This window comes from Nerophis ophidion, linkage group LG01 (assembly GCF_033978795.1).
Source record: "Nerophis ophidion isolate RoL-2023_Sa linkage group LG01, RoL_Noph_v1.0, whole genome shotgun sequence".
In the NCBI taxonomy this organism is placed as follows: Eukaryota; Metazoa; Chordata; class Actinopteri; order Syngnathiformes; family Syngnathidae; genus Nerophis; species Nerophis ophidion.
The window spans coordinates 41,032,225-41,047,108 of NC_084611.1; the positions used below are offsets into that span (position 1 = coordinate 41,032,225).

Here is a 14,884-nt window from a genome sequence, read left to right on the forward strand (position 1 = left end):
ATATGTGTTTAAAAATCCCAAAATAATATTTAAGATTGTATTTTGCTCTAAAATTGTCTTTCTGTAAGTTATAAGAAGCAAAGTAAAAAAATGAATTTATTTAAACAAGTGAAGACCAAGTCTTTAAAATATTTTCTTGGATTTTCAAATTCTATTTGAGTTTTGTCTCTCTTGCTATAAATGCTGCTATTTTTAGAACAGGCCAGCGGGCTACTCATCTGGTCCTTACGGGCTACCTGGTGCGTGTTGGTGACCCTTGCATTACAATAATACCTTTAGATTTTTCCCTAAATATTGTCTAAATATACTTTTTTTTTTTTTTTTAACTTCACATTCATTTTGCTATGATTCATTTTAAAATACAACCTCCAAAAAGGCACGAAACAAGCAGATAAGAGTTTCAGGTCGATTTATTGTGCAGTTAAAATTTCACTTGTCAGAACAGTCAGTGGCACTTTCAAAACAAAAGCATTATTAGGGTTGTGGTGTTAGTGCAAAATATGTTCTCCAAGACGGGGAAAAGTACCACTTTTTTTCTTTTTTTCTGTTTACTTTCCGGCGAGCTGTTGGTAGAGTTTGGGCACGTAGTCGTCCCACTCGGCCTGGTAGCAGGTACCCGCCACGGGGGCGCCCAGCTGGTACTTCTTCCTGAAGCTCTGGATCTTAAACTTGCCGCGCCCGTCGCCCGAGCGGTTGGTAAGGACCGTCTCGCTGCAGGCCAGCTGGCCCGCCTGCTCATAGACCAGCCACACGTACCGGTGCAGACCTGCAGGAAGGAGGGGAGAGGTTTGGGGTGTGACTGATTTGTCCTCCTTATTCGGAGTCGTGTCTCACCCGTGTCCTGAGGAGGACCGGAGCCCACGTAGTCGGACATGACGCGACCGGACGACACGTCGTTCCCCTTCATGTTGACCACCAGGAAGTGATGCCACTCCCTGGTAGATTCATCACAACAAACCAAAATGAGAGGACAATCTTTTAAAGGCCTACTGAAACCCACTACTATCGACCACGCAGTTTGATAGTTTATATATCAATTATGAAATATTAACATTGCAACACATGCCAATACGGCCTTTTTCGTTTACTAAATTGCAATTTTAAATTTCCCGCTATGTGTCCTGTTGAAAACGTCACGGTATGATGACATGTGCGCGTGATGTCACAGATTGAAGCGGACATTGTGTTCCAGCCCGATCCCAGCTATAAGTAGTCTGCTTTAATCGCGTAATTACACAGTATTCTGGACATCTGTGTCGCTGAATCTTTTGCGATTTGTTCAACTAATAAATGGAGACGTCAAAGAAGAAAGATGTAGGTGGGAAGCGGTGTATTGCAGCTGCCTTTAGCAACACAAACACAGCAGGTGTTTCATTGTTTACATTTCAGAAAGATGACGGTGAAACTTTACTATGGAACAGAGCAGTCAAGCGAACATGGTTCCCTACCACATGTCAACCGGCAGGTTTCAGTGAGAAAATGGTGGTAATAAGTCGGCTCTTACCGTAGACATGAGCAGAGAGCTTGCGTCGTTCCTCCAGCAGCTGCGGACTCTCTTGCCTCCTCCCACCGGCCGCCCCCGAACGTGGGATGCTTCCACTGAGGAGGGGAAAAAAAGCTCGGCCCGGCCTGACTGGCTGCCTTCGCTTCGCCTCGTCGAGAAACATGGCTTCCCTTAAAGACACTGCCGGTCACCACACCCGTGGCCACACCCCTCCGACTTTCAGGTACGACTATATAATATCACTAAAACACTAGTAACACAATAAGCAGATAAGGGATTTTCCAGAATTATCCTAGTAAATGTGTCTAATAACATCTGAATCGCTCCCACTGCCCTTGCCTTTTTTTTTCTTTTTTCCTAGTCCTTCACTGTCACTATCCTCATCCACGAATCTTTCATCCTCGCTCAAATGAATGGGGAAATCGTCGCTTACTCGGTCCGAATCGCTCTCGCTGCTGGTGGCCATGATTGTAAACAATGTGAGGATGTGAGGAGCTCCACAACCAGTGACGTCACGCGCACATCGTCTGCTACTTCTGGTACAGGCAAAGCTTTTTTATTAGCGACCAAAAGTTGCAAACTTTATCATCGATGTTCTCTACTAAATCCTTTCAGCAAAAATATGGCAATATCGCGAAATGATCAAGTATGACAAATAGAATGGACCTGCTATCCCCATTTAAATAAGAAAATCTCATTTCAGTAGACCTTGAAGAAAAAAAAATTTCCACTGGTTAATAACTTACCTGAATTTGGCGTTTTTCCTACTGGGGGCATCAGGGTCGGTCAGGGCCAAAGTGTAAAGCTTACTGGGGTCACATCCCTCCCACGTAATGCACGTGGGCTGGTTCTGCACCTGTGGGCAGGTAACAAAACACCTGTCACTCCCAGTCACGTCCACTGGGCTGCTGTTAATTACGAGCAATGTCGCCCTATGGTGGCAAAAAGCAGCATTGCACACTAACCTAACTACCGTATTTCCTTGAATTGCCGCAGGAGGGGAATTGTGAATTGTCATCATTTTCAAAATGGAGGAGGCTGATTTCAATACCGGTAATTTGAAATCGCATAAAGGGAAGAAGATTAAGAGCTATTCAGTAGGATTTAAGGTCCAAGATATTGAATACCGGTATGCTAAAAAAAACAGTAAGCAGCTATATTTTATTAATATACCTGTGGAGAGGTGGAGCCGACGGTCCGACAAACAGGAAGGGCACGCTGGAGATGGCGGCGAGCGAGCGGAAAGGAGGAGCGGAAGAGCGACCTGGACTGAGGTTTTATTGAAAAATAAACAAAGTCAAACTGCTCAAGCCATGTCCTTCCTTGGTGGTACTGGGAACTCCCAAGACGACGGCTTGAGACCGTCACAATACCGTAGCTGCGTCTGTCAAATATGAGTCATTAAAAGACTCCCGCCTCCTGGTGGTAGAGGGCGCTAGTGATCCTTCTTGCGACTACTCGGCTGCAGAAGAAGTGACAATGAGTGACGTGATATGTGCTGGGACGGATATGACGGACCTTTAAGGATGCAAAACTCCTATGTTGCTATGTAAACAACCGGGCTGAAATAAAGCATGTTCCAGTCCTAAATACCCAGTGTATTGTTTATATAATAACACTTCCTGGTGGCAGCAGTGGGATAAAGAGATCACCCACGGAGCAGAACGGGAGGGGGAGTTGTCCGAGGGTAATGATGTCGTTGCCCACACTTAAGAAGCCGAGCTAGCTGATAGCAGCAATCTGATAGCAGTTTTCTAAACTGGACTTTCAATCGAAGCAGGAGGTAATAAAGGAAAATCTCCATCGAGACAGAGAGACTTTTATAACTGATGAAAGATAAGGAAGACTTCTATAAACAAGTTATCGAGGCTTTTGATCAGAAGGAGCTACGCATAGACTTAATTTAAAAGTAAAGGTAAGACCATAATATCGTTTTTTTTAATTAAGTGTGCTTTTCTTGATGTCCTTGCAGCACACTCAAATTTTTACTGCATGCCTGTGGTAAGTGCCGGAGTGGGAAGAGGTTTTAAAAATAATTAGCGCCCTGGCGGCAATTCAAGGAAATACGGTAGTTTAGAAACGGTTAACAGCGAGCAAGACTTATACTTACAAAACTTTAATAATTTGTAATTTAAATGTCAGCCCTTTCGTGCATTAAACGCATTATTTTCTCCAAAATATCCACAAAAAGGAGTAGATTTCAAATAAACGTATGCTAACATTAGCATACCTGCGTCGGAGTGAGCACTTTGCCCAGCTCGTCGATTTCCACAGAGCCGTATTTAATAGTCAGAGGCCCGGCGGGCTTCTCCTCCACCTCCTGGAGGGCCAGCGGGCCGGTCCACTGGTTTAAATCCACGGGCATGTTGGCTTGGAAGGGTTGGCTAAAGTAAAGTTGCTCGCACTTTATCTAACCGCAGCAGTCTTTTTGAAGGCGGTGCGTTCAAGTACACACAAAAAACTACGGGAAGGCAAAGACTATACGATGACATTAAACATCCGCAACAAAAATATATATTTATGACACTTTATACCCTTTAAAATACATCAAGTTATTTTTGACACATTTGTCTCCTTAAACTGGCATAACACTACTTATTTACTCTCGCCAAAAGAGTACTCGGACTCCCCTCTAACGCCACACGCCGGCAATGGCAGAAGGCGACCACAAGAGGTCCTCAGTGTTCATAATAGAATAGATTAGATTAGATAGTACTTTATTTATTCCGTCAGGAGAGTTCCTTCAGGAAAATTACATATTTCAGCACAATCCCATTCAAGATCAGACAAACATTAAAGGGAGACAGAACAGGTTCGCTGACGGGTCTGCCGGCTTCCAGCGCCCCTTACAAAAAAGATGAGATACGGGTAAACAAGGGGGGGGAATAGAAGATTAAAATAAAATAAAAAAAATCGGTCTTAGCCTGGGCCCTGGAGAGGGGGTCCAGACTGAGGCCAAGGGAAAAAAACAACAACTCATAGCCATAGTACACATCCCTCTTACATGTGTGTAAGAGGGAAACATCAAACATCAAAGAACACATAGGACATTAAAGACATTAAAGCAGCAGATACAACCAGACACTTCTACATACAGCTATGAATAAAAAGTAAAAGAAACATGGGTTGTACTTGTATAGCGCTTTTCTACCTTCAAGGTACTCAAAGCGCGTTGACACTACTTCCACATTTACCCATTCACACACTGATGGAGGGAGCTGCCATGCAAGGCGCCAACCAGCACCCATCAGGAGCAAGGGTGAAGTGTCTTGCTCAGGACACAACGGACGTGACGTGGTGGAAAAAAAAGTACTAATCAAATAGTTCAGTGGTTCTCAACCTTTTTTCAGTGATGTACCCCCTGTGAAAATTTTTATTAATTCAAGTACCCCCTAATCAGAGCAAAGCATTTTTGGTTGAAAAAAGAGATAAAGAAGTAAAATACAGCACTATGTCATCAGTTTCTGATTTTTTAAATTGTATAACAGTGCAAAATATTGCTCATTTGTAGTGGTCTTTCTTGAACTATTTGGAAAAAAAGATATGAAAATAACAAAAACTTGTTGAAAAATAAACAAGTGATTCAATTATGAATAAAGATTTCAACACATAGAAGTAATCATCAACTTAAAGTGCCCTCTTTGGGGATTGTAATAGAGATCCATCTGGATTCATGAACTTCATTCTAAACATCCATCCATCCATTTTCTACCGCTTATTCCCTTTTGGGGTCGCGGGGGGCGCTGGCGCCTATCTCAGCTACAATCGGGCGGAAGGCGGGGTACACCCTGGACAAGTCGCCACCTCATCGCAGGGCCAACACAGATAGACAACATTCACACTCACATTCACACACTGGGGCCAATTTAGTGTTGCCAATCAACCTATCCCCAGGTGCATGTCTTTGGAGGTGGGAGGAAGCCGGAGTACCCGGAGGGAACCCACGCATTCACGGGGAGAACATGCAAACTCCACACAGAAAGATCCCGAGCCTGAATATGAACCCAGGACTGCAGGACCTTTGTATTGTGAGGCAGACGCACTAACCCCTCTAAACATTTCTTCACAAAAAAAGAAATCTTTAACATCAATATTTATGGAACATGTCCACAAAAATCTAGCTGTCAACACTGAATATTGGATTGTTTAATTTCTTTTCACATTACATTCATATTTTGTTGAAGTATTATTCAATGAATATATTTATAAGGGATTTTTGAATTGTTGCTATTTTGAGAATATTTTTGAAAAATCTCACGTACCCCTGGGGATACCTTCAAGTACCCCCATTTGAGAACCACTGAAAAAGTATACACGAATTATCTTAAGTTAAATATTTCTTACATATTTTTCATATTCTATACAATATATGTGTAAGTATATATTGTTGCCGGTGTATAAGGTATGCCCAAGATGATATACAAAGCTGTGGTTAATGCGTCTATTATAAAAGCTTTTTGTAATGTAACTTAAGTTAGTTTTTTTTGCGTTTGAATTGTGGAAACTATTTTTTTCCCATTAAATTGGTAGACAATTTGAATTGATAACATTTTTAAGCAATATAAATCCAGAGAAGGACATTTCAGGGTAAAAAAAAATATATATATATACATATACATATATATATATATATATATATATATATATATATATATATATATATATATAGTTATATATATATATATATATATATATATATATATAAAGTGACTTCAAACTTAACTCCTAATTGGCTTAATTGTGTCTTTATATTTCCTCTAAAGGCCTTAGTGGCCACATACGTGGACAACACCTTCTAGCCCTTATTTCCAAAATTGTGTACAATACCATGAATTGATTAACGTCGACCCCGACTTAAACAAGTTGAAAAACTTATTTAGGTGTTACCATTTAGTGGTCAATTGTACAGAATATGTAGTGTACTGTGAAATTTACTAATGAAAGCCTCAATCAATCAATACTGAATTGGGGTCTTATGGCTGCTTATGTGGACACTTATACTGCCATCTGGTGGTGTCAGAAGAGTATAACATACGATGGAATTTGGGGGAAAAAAGTGTAAAAATAAGAATTAGCATGTCACTAAACATGAAGTACACGTTTGTGTACCTTTGGACTAAGTACATCATATCAAAAGATGATTCTTAGTTTTTATTCTAATTAGGTTCCAATAAGCCCAAATAGCAAAGAGAGAGAGAGAAAAAAAGCATGTAAATAAACAGCTTGGGCCTTATGAGGTTTTAATTTAGCGGACTTGAGGTTTGAAGAAACTAATATTTCTGCACTGATTTTTTTTTTTTGCATACATGTTCAATTAATTAAACTGTCAACAAAATAAATGTCCACAAAATTCAAACACAAACATTTAAAGACATAGTCACCTCCATACAAAGCACAGAGCAAACTAAACGGAGCCAAAGTGTTATGTGGCATTTTATTTACATTTATTTATTATAACACATTTTTTCAAAGGTATTTAATTAAACCCATTTTTTTTACTTTAATTTGTGTGTATCGACATAAGATATTTTTTTGTTTTCCTACATTTTTATAATGAAATGTATCCTGGTTATAACTATGATCACATGATGAAATAACTGTATGGGATATTGAAAAAATACAGTAAAAGGTATCGGTCCTAAACATTTGATTTTATATATTTTTATTTTAAATATGCAAAAGAAAAAGAGCAACCCTGATCCATACAGCCTTAACAGCTATGATAACAAAACGAAAACAAAGAAGAATTAAAAACGGGAAAAAATAAACAAAATGAGCAATAGACTTTCCTTTTTTAACATATTTGAAAAGAAGTGAGAAGAAGTTTACACTTATCTAATCCCACCCCTTTTCTTTAAATCATAAATTATTCTGAGCTAGAACTACCTGTTCACTCAATGTACCAACTTAATGAACTTGTACATACATACATTATATGTATATATATATATATATATATATATATATATATATATATATATATATATATATATATATATATATATATATATATATATATATATACACACACACACACACGCACACACACACACACACACCACACTCGGACCTTGCGGCGAGAATGAGCACGTTCAGTGGAAGGCTCAGACTCCCTAAATGTAACACGGAACGACACAGGAGGTCCTTCATACCGACAGCCATCAGACTGTATAATGCATATGTTCCTTCTTGACTGCACTTAAATGTAGAATATATTTATACTATTCATATATTATATATATAATATATGTTATATATTATTTATTTTTATTCTTGTGAATTGTGAGTGAACTGTGGTGCTGAATTTCCCCCAGGGATCAATAAAGTACTTTCTATTCTATTCTAATATATATATATATATATATATATATATATATATATATATATATATATATATATATATATATATATATATATAAATAATATACACACACACATGAGAGATATATATACCATTTATGTATATCCATAAATTATATATATATTTAATTTGTTTATGCATAAATGATATATATGTATATATATATATATAATATATATATATATTTATATATATACATACACACAAATATATATTTATATCATTTATGTATTTATGTTTGTATATATATATATATATATATATATATATATATATACATATATATGTATAAGAGATTGGATTTTAAATTGGATTTTAACCTATATAAATGTATATATGTATATGTATGTGTGTGTATATATATATATATATATATATATATATATATATATATATATATATAATTTATGTATATAAAAGCTCAGCAAGTTTGTCATAGATAGATAGATAGATCCAGGACACGTTAAATGATAAATAATAAATGGGTTGTACTTGTATAGCGCTTTTCTACCTTCAAGGTACTCAAAGCGCTTTGACACTACTTCCACATTTACCCATTCACACACACATTCACACACTGATGGAGGGAGCTGCCATGCAAGGTGCTAACCAGCACCCATCAGGAGCAAGGGTGAAGTGTCTTGCTCAGGACACAACGGACATGACGAGGTTGGTACTAGGTGGGGATTGAACCAGGGACGCTCGGGTTGCGCACAGCCACTCTCCCACTGCGCCACGCCGTCCACGTTGGGAAGACTATGTCTCCAGGCTGGCCTGGGAACATCTCGGGATTCCCCAGGAAGAGCTGGACGAAGTGGCTGGGGAGAGGGAAGTCTGGGCTTCTTTGCTTAGGCTGCTGCCCCCGCAACCCAACCTCGGATAAGTGGAAGAAGATGGATGGATAAATATAATACATGCACACTACACACTTACATAGCCACACCATTACCACTAGTGATCATGGGAATGGCATCACACCCCAATGGGCAGGCCCACACTCTCCGGTCACACAAAAAAATCAATATGAAAGCCCTTATTCATCTCTGTACATCTCTTTTTGATTGATTGATTGAGACTTTTATGAGTAGATTTTACAGTACAGTACATATTCCGTACAATTGACCTCTAAATGGTAACACCCGGATAAGTTTTTCCACTTGTTTAAGTCGGGGTCTACGTTAATCAATTCATGGTAAATAAATCTGGAATACCATGAGCCTATATGTCTGTTTGGACTGCTTTATGTTTGGACATGGTAGAGCAGGGGTCACCAACCTTTTTGAAACCAAGAGCTACTTCTTGGGTACTGATTAATGCGAAGAACTACCAGTTTGTTACACACTTAAATACATTGCCAGAAATAGCCAATTTGCTCAATTTACCTTTAAGAAATAGTTAAAAAAAAAAAAAATATATATATCCAATCAATCAATCAATCAATGTTTACTTATATAGCCCTAAATCACTAGTGTCTCAAAGGGCTGCACAAACCACTACGACATCCTCGGTAGGCCCACATAAGGGCAAGGAAAACTCACACCCAGTGGGACGTCGGTGACAATGATGACTATGAGAACCTTGGAGAGGAGGAAAGCAATGGATGTCGAGCGGGTCTAACATGATACTGTGAAAATTCAATCCATAATGGATCCAACACAGTCGCAAGAGTCCAGAAAAATTTAGGATCGTTTTTATTACGGTGGATGACATTTGAGTAATATTTAGCTTTAGCTAAGGTAAGCATGCGTTTATAAGTTATTAAACCATCACTCCATGCTTGATGGTGCACCTCAAGTTTAGTCGTGCGCCATTTGCGTTCCAGCTTTCTACATAATAATTTCTGAGCTCTAGTTTCTTCTGTAAACCACGGGGGACGCTTTTTTGGAGCCTTTTTTAACTTTAGCGGTGCTATGTTATCAATGGTTTCGCGCAGGGCGTGGTTAAAGTTGTTAGTGAGGTTATCAATAGAGCCCACATACTTTGGGAATGGTGCCATTACCGAGGGCAGTAGGTCAGCAAGAGTTGTCGTTGTGGCCGTATTAATGTTGCGGCTGCTATAGCAGTTATTATTATTATTAATTTGACGAACATGCGTCTGAACCTCAAATTTTATAAGGTAATGATCGGACAATACTTTAGTATACGGGAGTATCGTAACTTTGGAAACGGTGATACCCCTGACAAGCACTAGGTCTATCGTATTACCGTTGCGATGCGTGGGTTCATTTATTATTTGTGTGAGACCACAGCTATCACTTATAGTCTGGAGCGCTACGCACGGTGGGTCCGATGGGGTATTCATATGGATATTAAAGTCCCCCATTATGATTATATTATCGGCATGTGTCACTATATCAGCAACGAACTCTGAGAATTCATTGATAAAGTCCGAATAGGGCCCTGGGGGGCGGTAGATAACATATATGAAAAAAACACTTAATTTAACGGTTTAAAGGACGAGAAAACAGGGAAAAAAATGAAAATTAAATTTTGAAACATATTTTATCTTCAATTTCGACTCTTTAAAATTCAAAATTCAACCGAAAAAAATAAGAGAAAAACTAGCTAATTCGAATCTTTTTGAAAAAAAAAAAAAAAAAAATTTATGGAACATCATTAGTAATTTTTCCTGATTAAGATTAATTGTAATGTTTTAAATAGTTTAAAATCCAATCTGCATTTTATTCATAATACATAACAAATTGGACCAAGCTATATTTCTAACAAAGACAAATCATTATTTCTTCTAGATTTTCCAGAACAAAAATTTTAAAATAAATTAAAAATACTTTGAAATAAGATTTAAATTTGATTCTAAAGATTTTCTAGATTTGCCAGAATATTTTTTTGGAATTTTAATCATAATTAGTTTGAAGAAATATTTCACAAATATTCTTCATCGAAAAAACAGAAGCTAAAATGAAGAATTAATATAAAAATTTATTTATTATTCTTTACAATAAAAAAAAAAAAATTTACTTGAACATTGATTTAAATTGTCAGGAAAGAAGAGGAAGGAATTTAAAAGGTAAAAAGGTATATGTGTTTAAAAATCCTAAAATCATTTTTAAGGTTGTATTTTTTCCCTAAAATTGTCTTTCTGAAAGTTATAAGAAGCAAAGTAAAAAAAATAATTAATTTATTTAAACAAGTGAAGACCAAGTCTTTAAAATATTTTCTTAGATGTTCTAATTCTATTTGAGTTTTGTCTCTCTTATACTTAAAAATGTCGAGCAAAGCGAGACCAGCTTGCTAGTAAATAAATACAATTTAAAAAATAGAGGCAGCTCACTGGTAAGTGCTGCTATTTGAGCTATTTATAGAACAGGCAAGCGGGTGAATCATCTGGTCCTTACGGGCTACCTGGTGCCCGCGGGCACCGCGTTGGTGACCCCTGTTGTAGAGCAGTATATTGTACCTTGGCAGCCACCGTATTTGTTATTGTGTACTGCGCATGCGCAAGCCGGTTCTTATCTACATAGATCAGGGGTGTCCAAAGTGCGGCCCGGGGGCCATTTGTGGCCCGCAGCTAATGTTTTCAAAATTAATAGTATTGCAAAATTAAAAATAAAAACATTTTAAAAAAGTGGAATGAGGTGAAATCTAATGAGAAAAAGTGGCAATGTTGACACAAAGCTGCCTTGCAGGCAGGTTTTTTTTTTCCTTTTGTCTTTATTTTCTTTTTTTTCCATTGCTCAAAAAAATCTGTTATGATGAAATATTACTTAAAAAATATCACTTTAAAATGTTTTCTGTGGAAAAAATATTGCATATGTTGTGTGTTTGCCATATAAAAACATCAAAGTTTTGACTAAAGAGCATAAAACAAACAAAATAATAGTTCAAACTTAAAATCAACAGATATATCGGAAGTTGATCTTGAAATTTAAGTGTTTAAAGAAAAAAAAAATGCATCACTTTATGAGTGGGGAACCTTTCGGATCTCAAATATGTTTAGTAGGATTTTATTTAACTTCCATCCATTTTCTACCGCTTATTATAACTTCCACTGTGATTACTCAAAAATATTAAATAATTAAAATCAATGGTGTCCTACAATTTTGATCTTTGAGGGCTTTAATTGCTAAATAAATGAACTCTCCTGAAGGAATCAATAAAGTACTATCTATCTATCTAAATACCGCATATTTAAGTTTTACTACATAAAACAAAGTTGTCTTTGACAGAAAAGGCATAAAACCTTATTTGTTTTACTTTATATCAACCTCAAGTTGATATAGAGATTTACTGTAAGTGTTAAATAAAAAATAATAGTAATAATCTGACTTATTTTCAAAATTTTAGTGACTGAGACCCTCTGTGCTCCCTAGGAGGCATAAGGATTAAAAAAAAAAAATCCATACATTTTATGGTTTGGAAATGAAAAATATCAAAATTGCCCCCGAATGCTTTAATTCTTCCGTGTGCGGCCCTCTGTGGAAAAAGTTTGGACACCCCTGTTCTATGACTAAGCATTTTGAACTTTAAATTCCCCATCACGTGGTATTGGCTTGATAAGAACAGCGGCGCCTGCGCCTTTAAGAAGGTGCGTTCAGGGTGTGTCGGTGGTTCAAAGATTCTTGTTCAATTTGCCCTGGCAAACGAAGAAAAAAAAAAGAAAAGCCGCGGCGTCTTTTTATTTTATTTTTTTAGCAGCAAAAGAGGCTGGGGCCAGTGAAGGTAACATGAACGCCGTGGCGCGGTGTCAGGTGGACTGGGTGGGACGCCACACGTAAACTGGTCGGACTGGTCGGGCTGGGACACTTTTCTCCTTAAAGGGCATGAAGCCGCGCGGAGACTGGTGAGGATGACGACGACTGTCCGGCTGCTCGGCTTGTTTGTGTGCGCGACAGGTGAGTCGGCGGTGACGTCACCGAGCTCACGTCATGTCGTGATCTATTCGAAGTGACGCCGGACCTTTGTTTTTTAGTCGCGGTTCGGGCCGACGAGCCTCCTTCGACGACGTCTGTCACCGCCTGGCTGCGCGACACCGCGCGACTTCCTTGTTACGCCGACGGTCACGTGACGCCGTCTCAGACCGCGTGGTGGAAGGACGGGCAAGAAGTGTCCGTGGGCGCCCTCGACAGTCCCGCCGCGGACGTCAGACCCCGCCTGGGCTTGCTGGAGGACGGCACTCTGGACTTCCGGTGGGTGCGCGAGGGGGACGAAGGGGACTACCTGTGCAGCGCCCAACTTCCGGGGAACGTCACGTGGCGCGCACGCGTCCTGCTGAAGGTGGCGAGTAAGTCGCTGAAATGTCCTTTTTATTAGACTGATGACGTCACAATAATAGGACAGATGACGTCACACTACATGTCTCTATGGAAGTACTTGCTACCCACCTGTTGGACACCACTGTTAAAGGCCTACTGAAATTAGATTTTCTCTTTTAAACGGGGATAGCAGGTCCATTCTATGTGTCAAAGTTGATCGTTTTGCGATATTGCCATATTTTTTCTGAAAGGATTTAGTAGAGAACATCCACGATAAAGTTCGCAACTGGAGAAATGCCCTGCCTCTACCGGAAGTCGCAGACGACGACGTCACATGTTGATGGCTCCTCATATATTCACATGGATTTTAATGGGAGCCTCCAACAAAAAACGCTATTCAGACCGAGAAAACGACAATTTCCCCATTAATTTGAGCGAGGATGAATGATTCGTGTTTGAGGATATTGATAGCGACGACTAAAAAAAAAAAAAGTTAAAAACAAAACAAAACGCGATTGCAATCGCTTTGCATTGAGACTGATACATATGTTTTTAGAGACATTTACTAGGATAATTCTGGGAAATCCCTTATCTCTCTATTGTGTTGCTAGTGTTTTAGTGAGTTTAACAGTACCTGATAGTCGGAAGTGTACGTCCACAGCCGGGTGTTGACGCGCAGTGTCTCAGGGAAGTCGGTGGCAGCTGTACGGGAGGCACAAGCTCAGCTGATATCCGGTAAGAGGCAACTTTTTAACCACAATTTTCTCACCGAAACCTGCTGGTTGACATTCGGTTGGGATCCATGTTCGCTGTGATCCATAGTAAAGTTTCACGTCTGTGAACTTTAAACAAGGAATCACCGTGTGTTTGTGTGGCTAAAGGCTAAAGCTTCCCAACTCCGTCTTTCTACTTTGACTTTTCCAATATTAATTGAACAAATTGCAAAAGATTCAGCAATACAGATCTCCAAAATACTGTGTAATTATGCCGTTAAAGCAGACGACTTTTAGCTGTGTGTGTGCGCAGCGCTCATATTCATAATAGCCTGTGACGTCACGCGTACACGTCGTCATTATGCGACGTTTTCAAGAAAAAAGTCCCGGGAAATTTAAAATTGCAATTTAGTAAACTAAAAAGGCCGTATTGGCATGTGTTGCAATGTTAATATTTCATCATTGATATAGAAACTATCAGACTGCGGGGTGGGTAGTAGTGGGTTTCAGTAGGCCTTGAAAGGTCTACTGAAATGAGATTTTCTTATTTAAACGGGGATAGCAGTTCCATTATATGTGTCATACTTGATCATTTCGCGATATTGCCATATTTTTGCTGAAAGGATTTAGTAGAGAACATCGACAATAAAGTTCGCAACTTTTGGTCGCTAATAAAAAAGCCTTGCCTGTACCGGAAGTAGCAGACAATGTGCGCGTGACGTCACGGGTTGTGGAGCTCCTCACATCTGAACATTGTTTACAATCATAGCCACCAGCAGCTAGAGCGATTCGGACCGAGAAAGCGACGATTTCCCCATTAATTTGAGCGAGGATGAAAGATTCGTGGATGAGGATAGTGAGAGTGAAGGACTAGAAGAAAAAAAAGACAAGGGCAGTGGGAGCGATTCAGATGTTATTAGACACATTTACTAGGATAATTCTGGAAAATCCCTTATCTGCTTATTGTGTTACTAGTGTTTTAGTGAGATTATATAGTCATACCTGAAAGTCGGAGGGGTGTGGTGACCGCCAGTGTCTCTGTGGGAAGTCACGGAGGAGCCAAGAAAGTCGCAGCTGCCTCTTTGACAGCTGC

At 38.9% G+C, this 14,884-nt stretch overlaps 2 protein-coding genes across 2 annotated transcripts in view; one reads left to right on the forward strand and one right to left on the reverse strand.

Moving 5' to 3' along the window:
- Positions 1-392: 392 nt before the first annotated feature.
- pebp1 (phosphatidylethanolamine binding protein 1) lies at positions 393-3,967 on the reverse strand. The gene is made up of 4 exons (XM_061903112.1): positions 3,735-3,967; positions 2,251-2,360; positions 835-935; positions 393-766 (listed from the first exon to the last, which is right to left on the reverse strand). The coding sequence occupies exons 1-4, from the start codon at positions 3,867-3,869 to the stop codon at positions 549-551; spliced, it is 564 nt and encodes a 187-aa protein (XP_061759096.1). The 5' UTR covers positions 3,870-3,967; the 3' UTR covers positions 393-548.
- An 8,441-nt stretch (positions 3,968-12,408) lies between these two features.
- Positions 12,409-14,884, forward strand: part of vsig10 (V-set and immunoglobulin domain containing 10) — a 37,094-nt gene continuing 34,618 nt past the window's right edge. The window contains exons 1-2 of the mRNA XM_061903120.1: positions 12,409-12,718; positions 12,796-13,107. Of these exons, the coding sequence (XP_061759104.1) occupies positions 12,673-12,718; positions 12,796-13,107 (358 nt within the window). The 5' untranslated portion in view covers positions 12,409-12,672. The remainder of the gene's footprint in view (positions 12,719-12,795; positions 13,108-14,884) is intronic.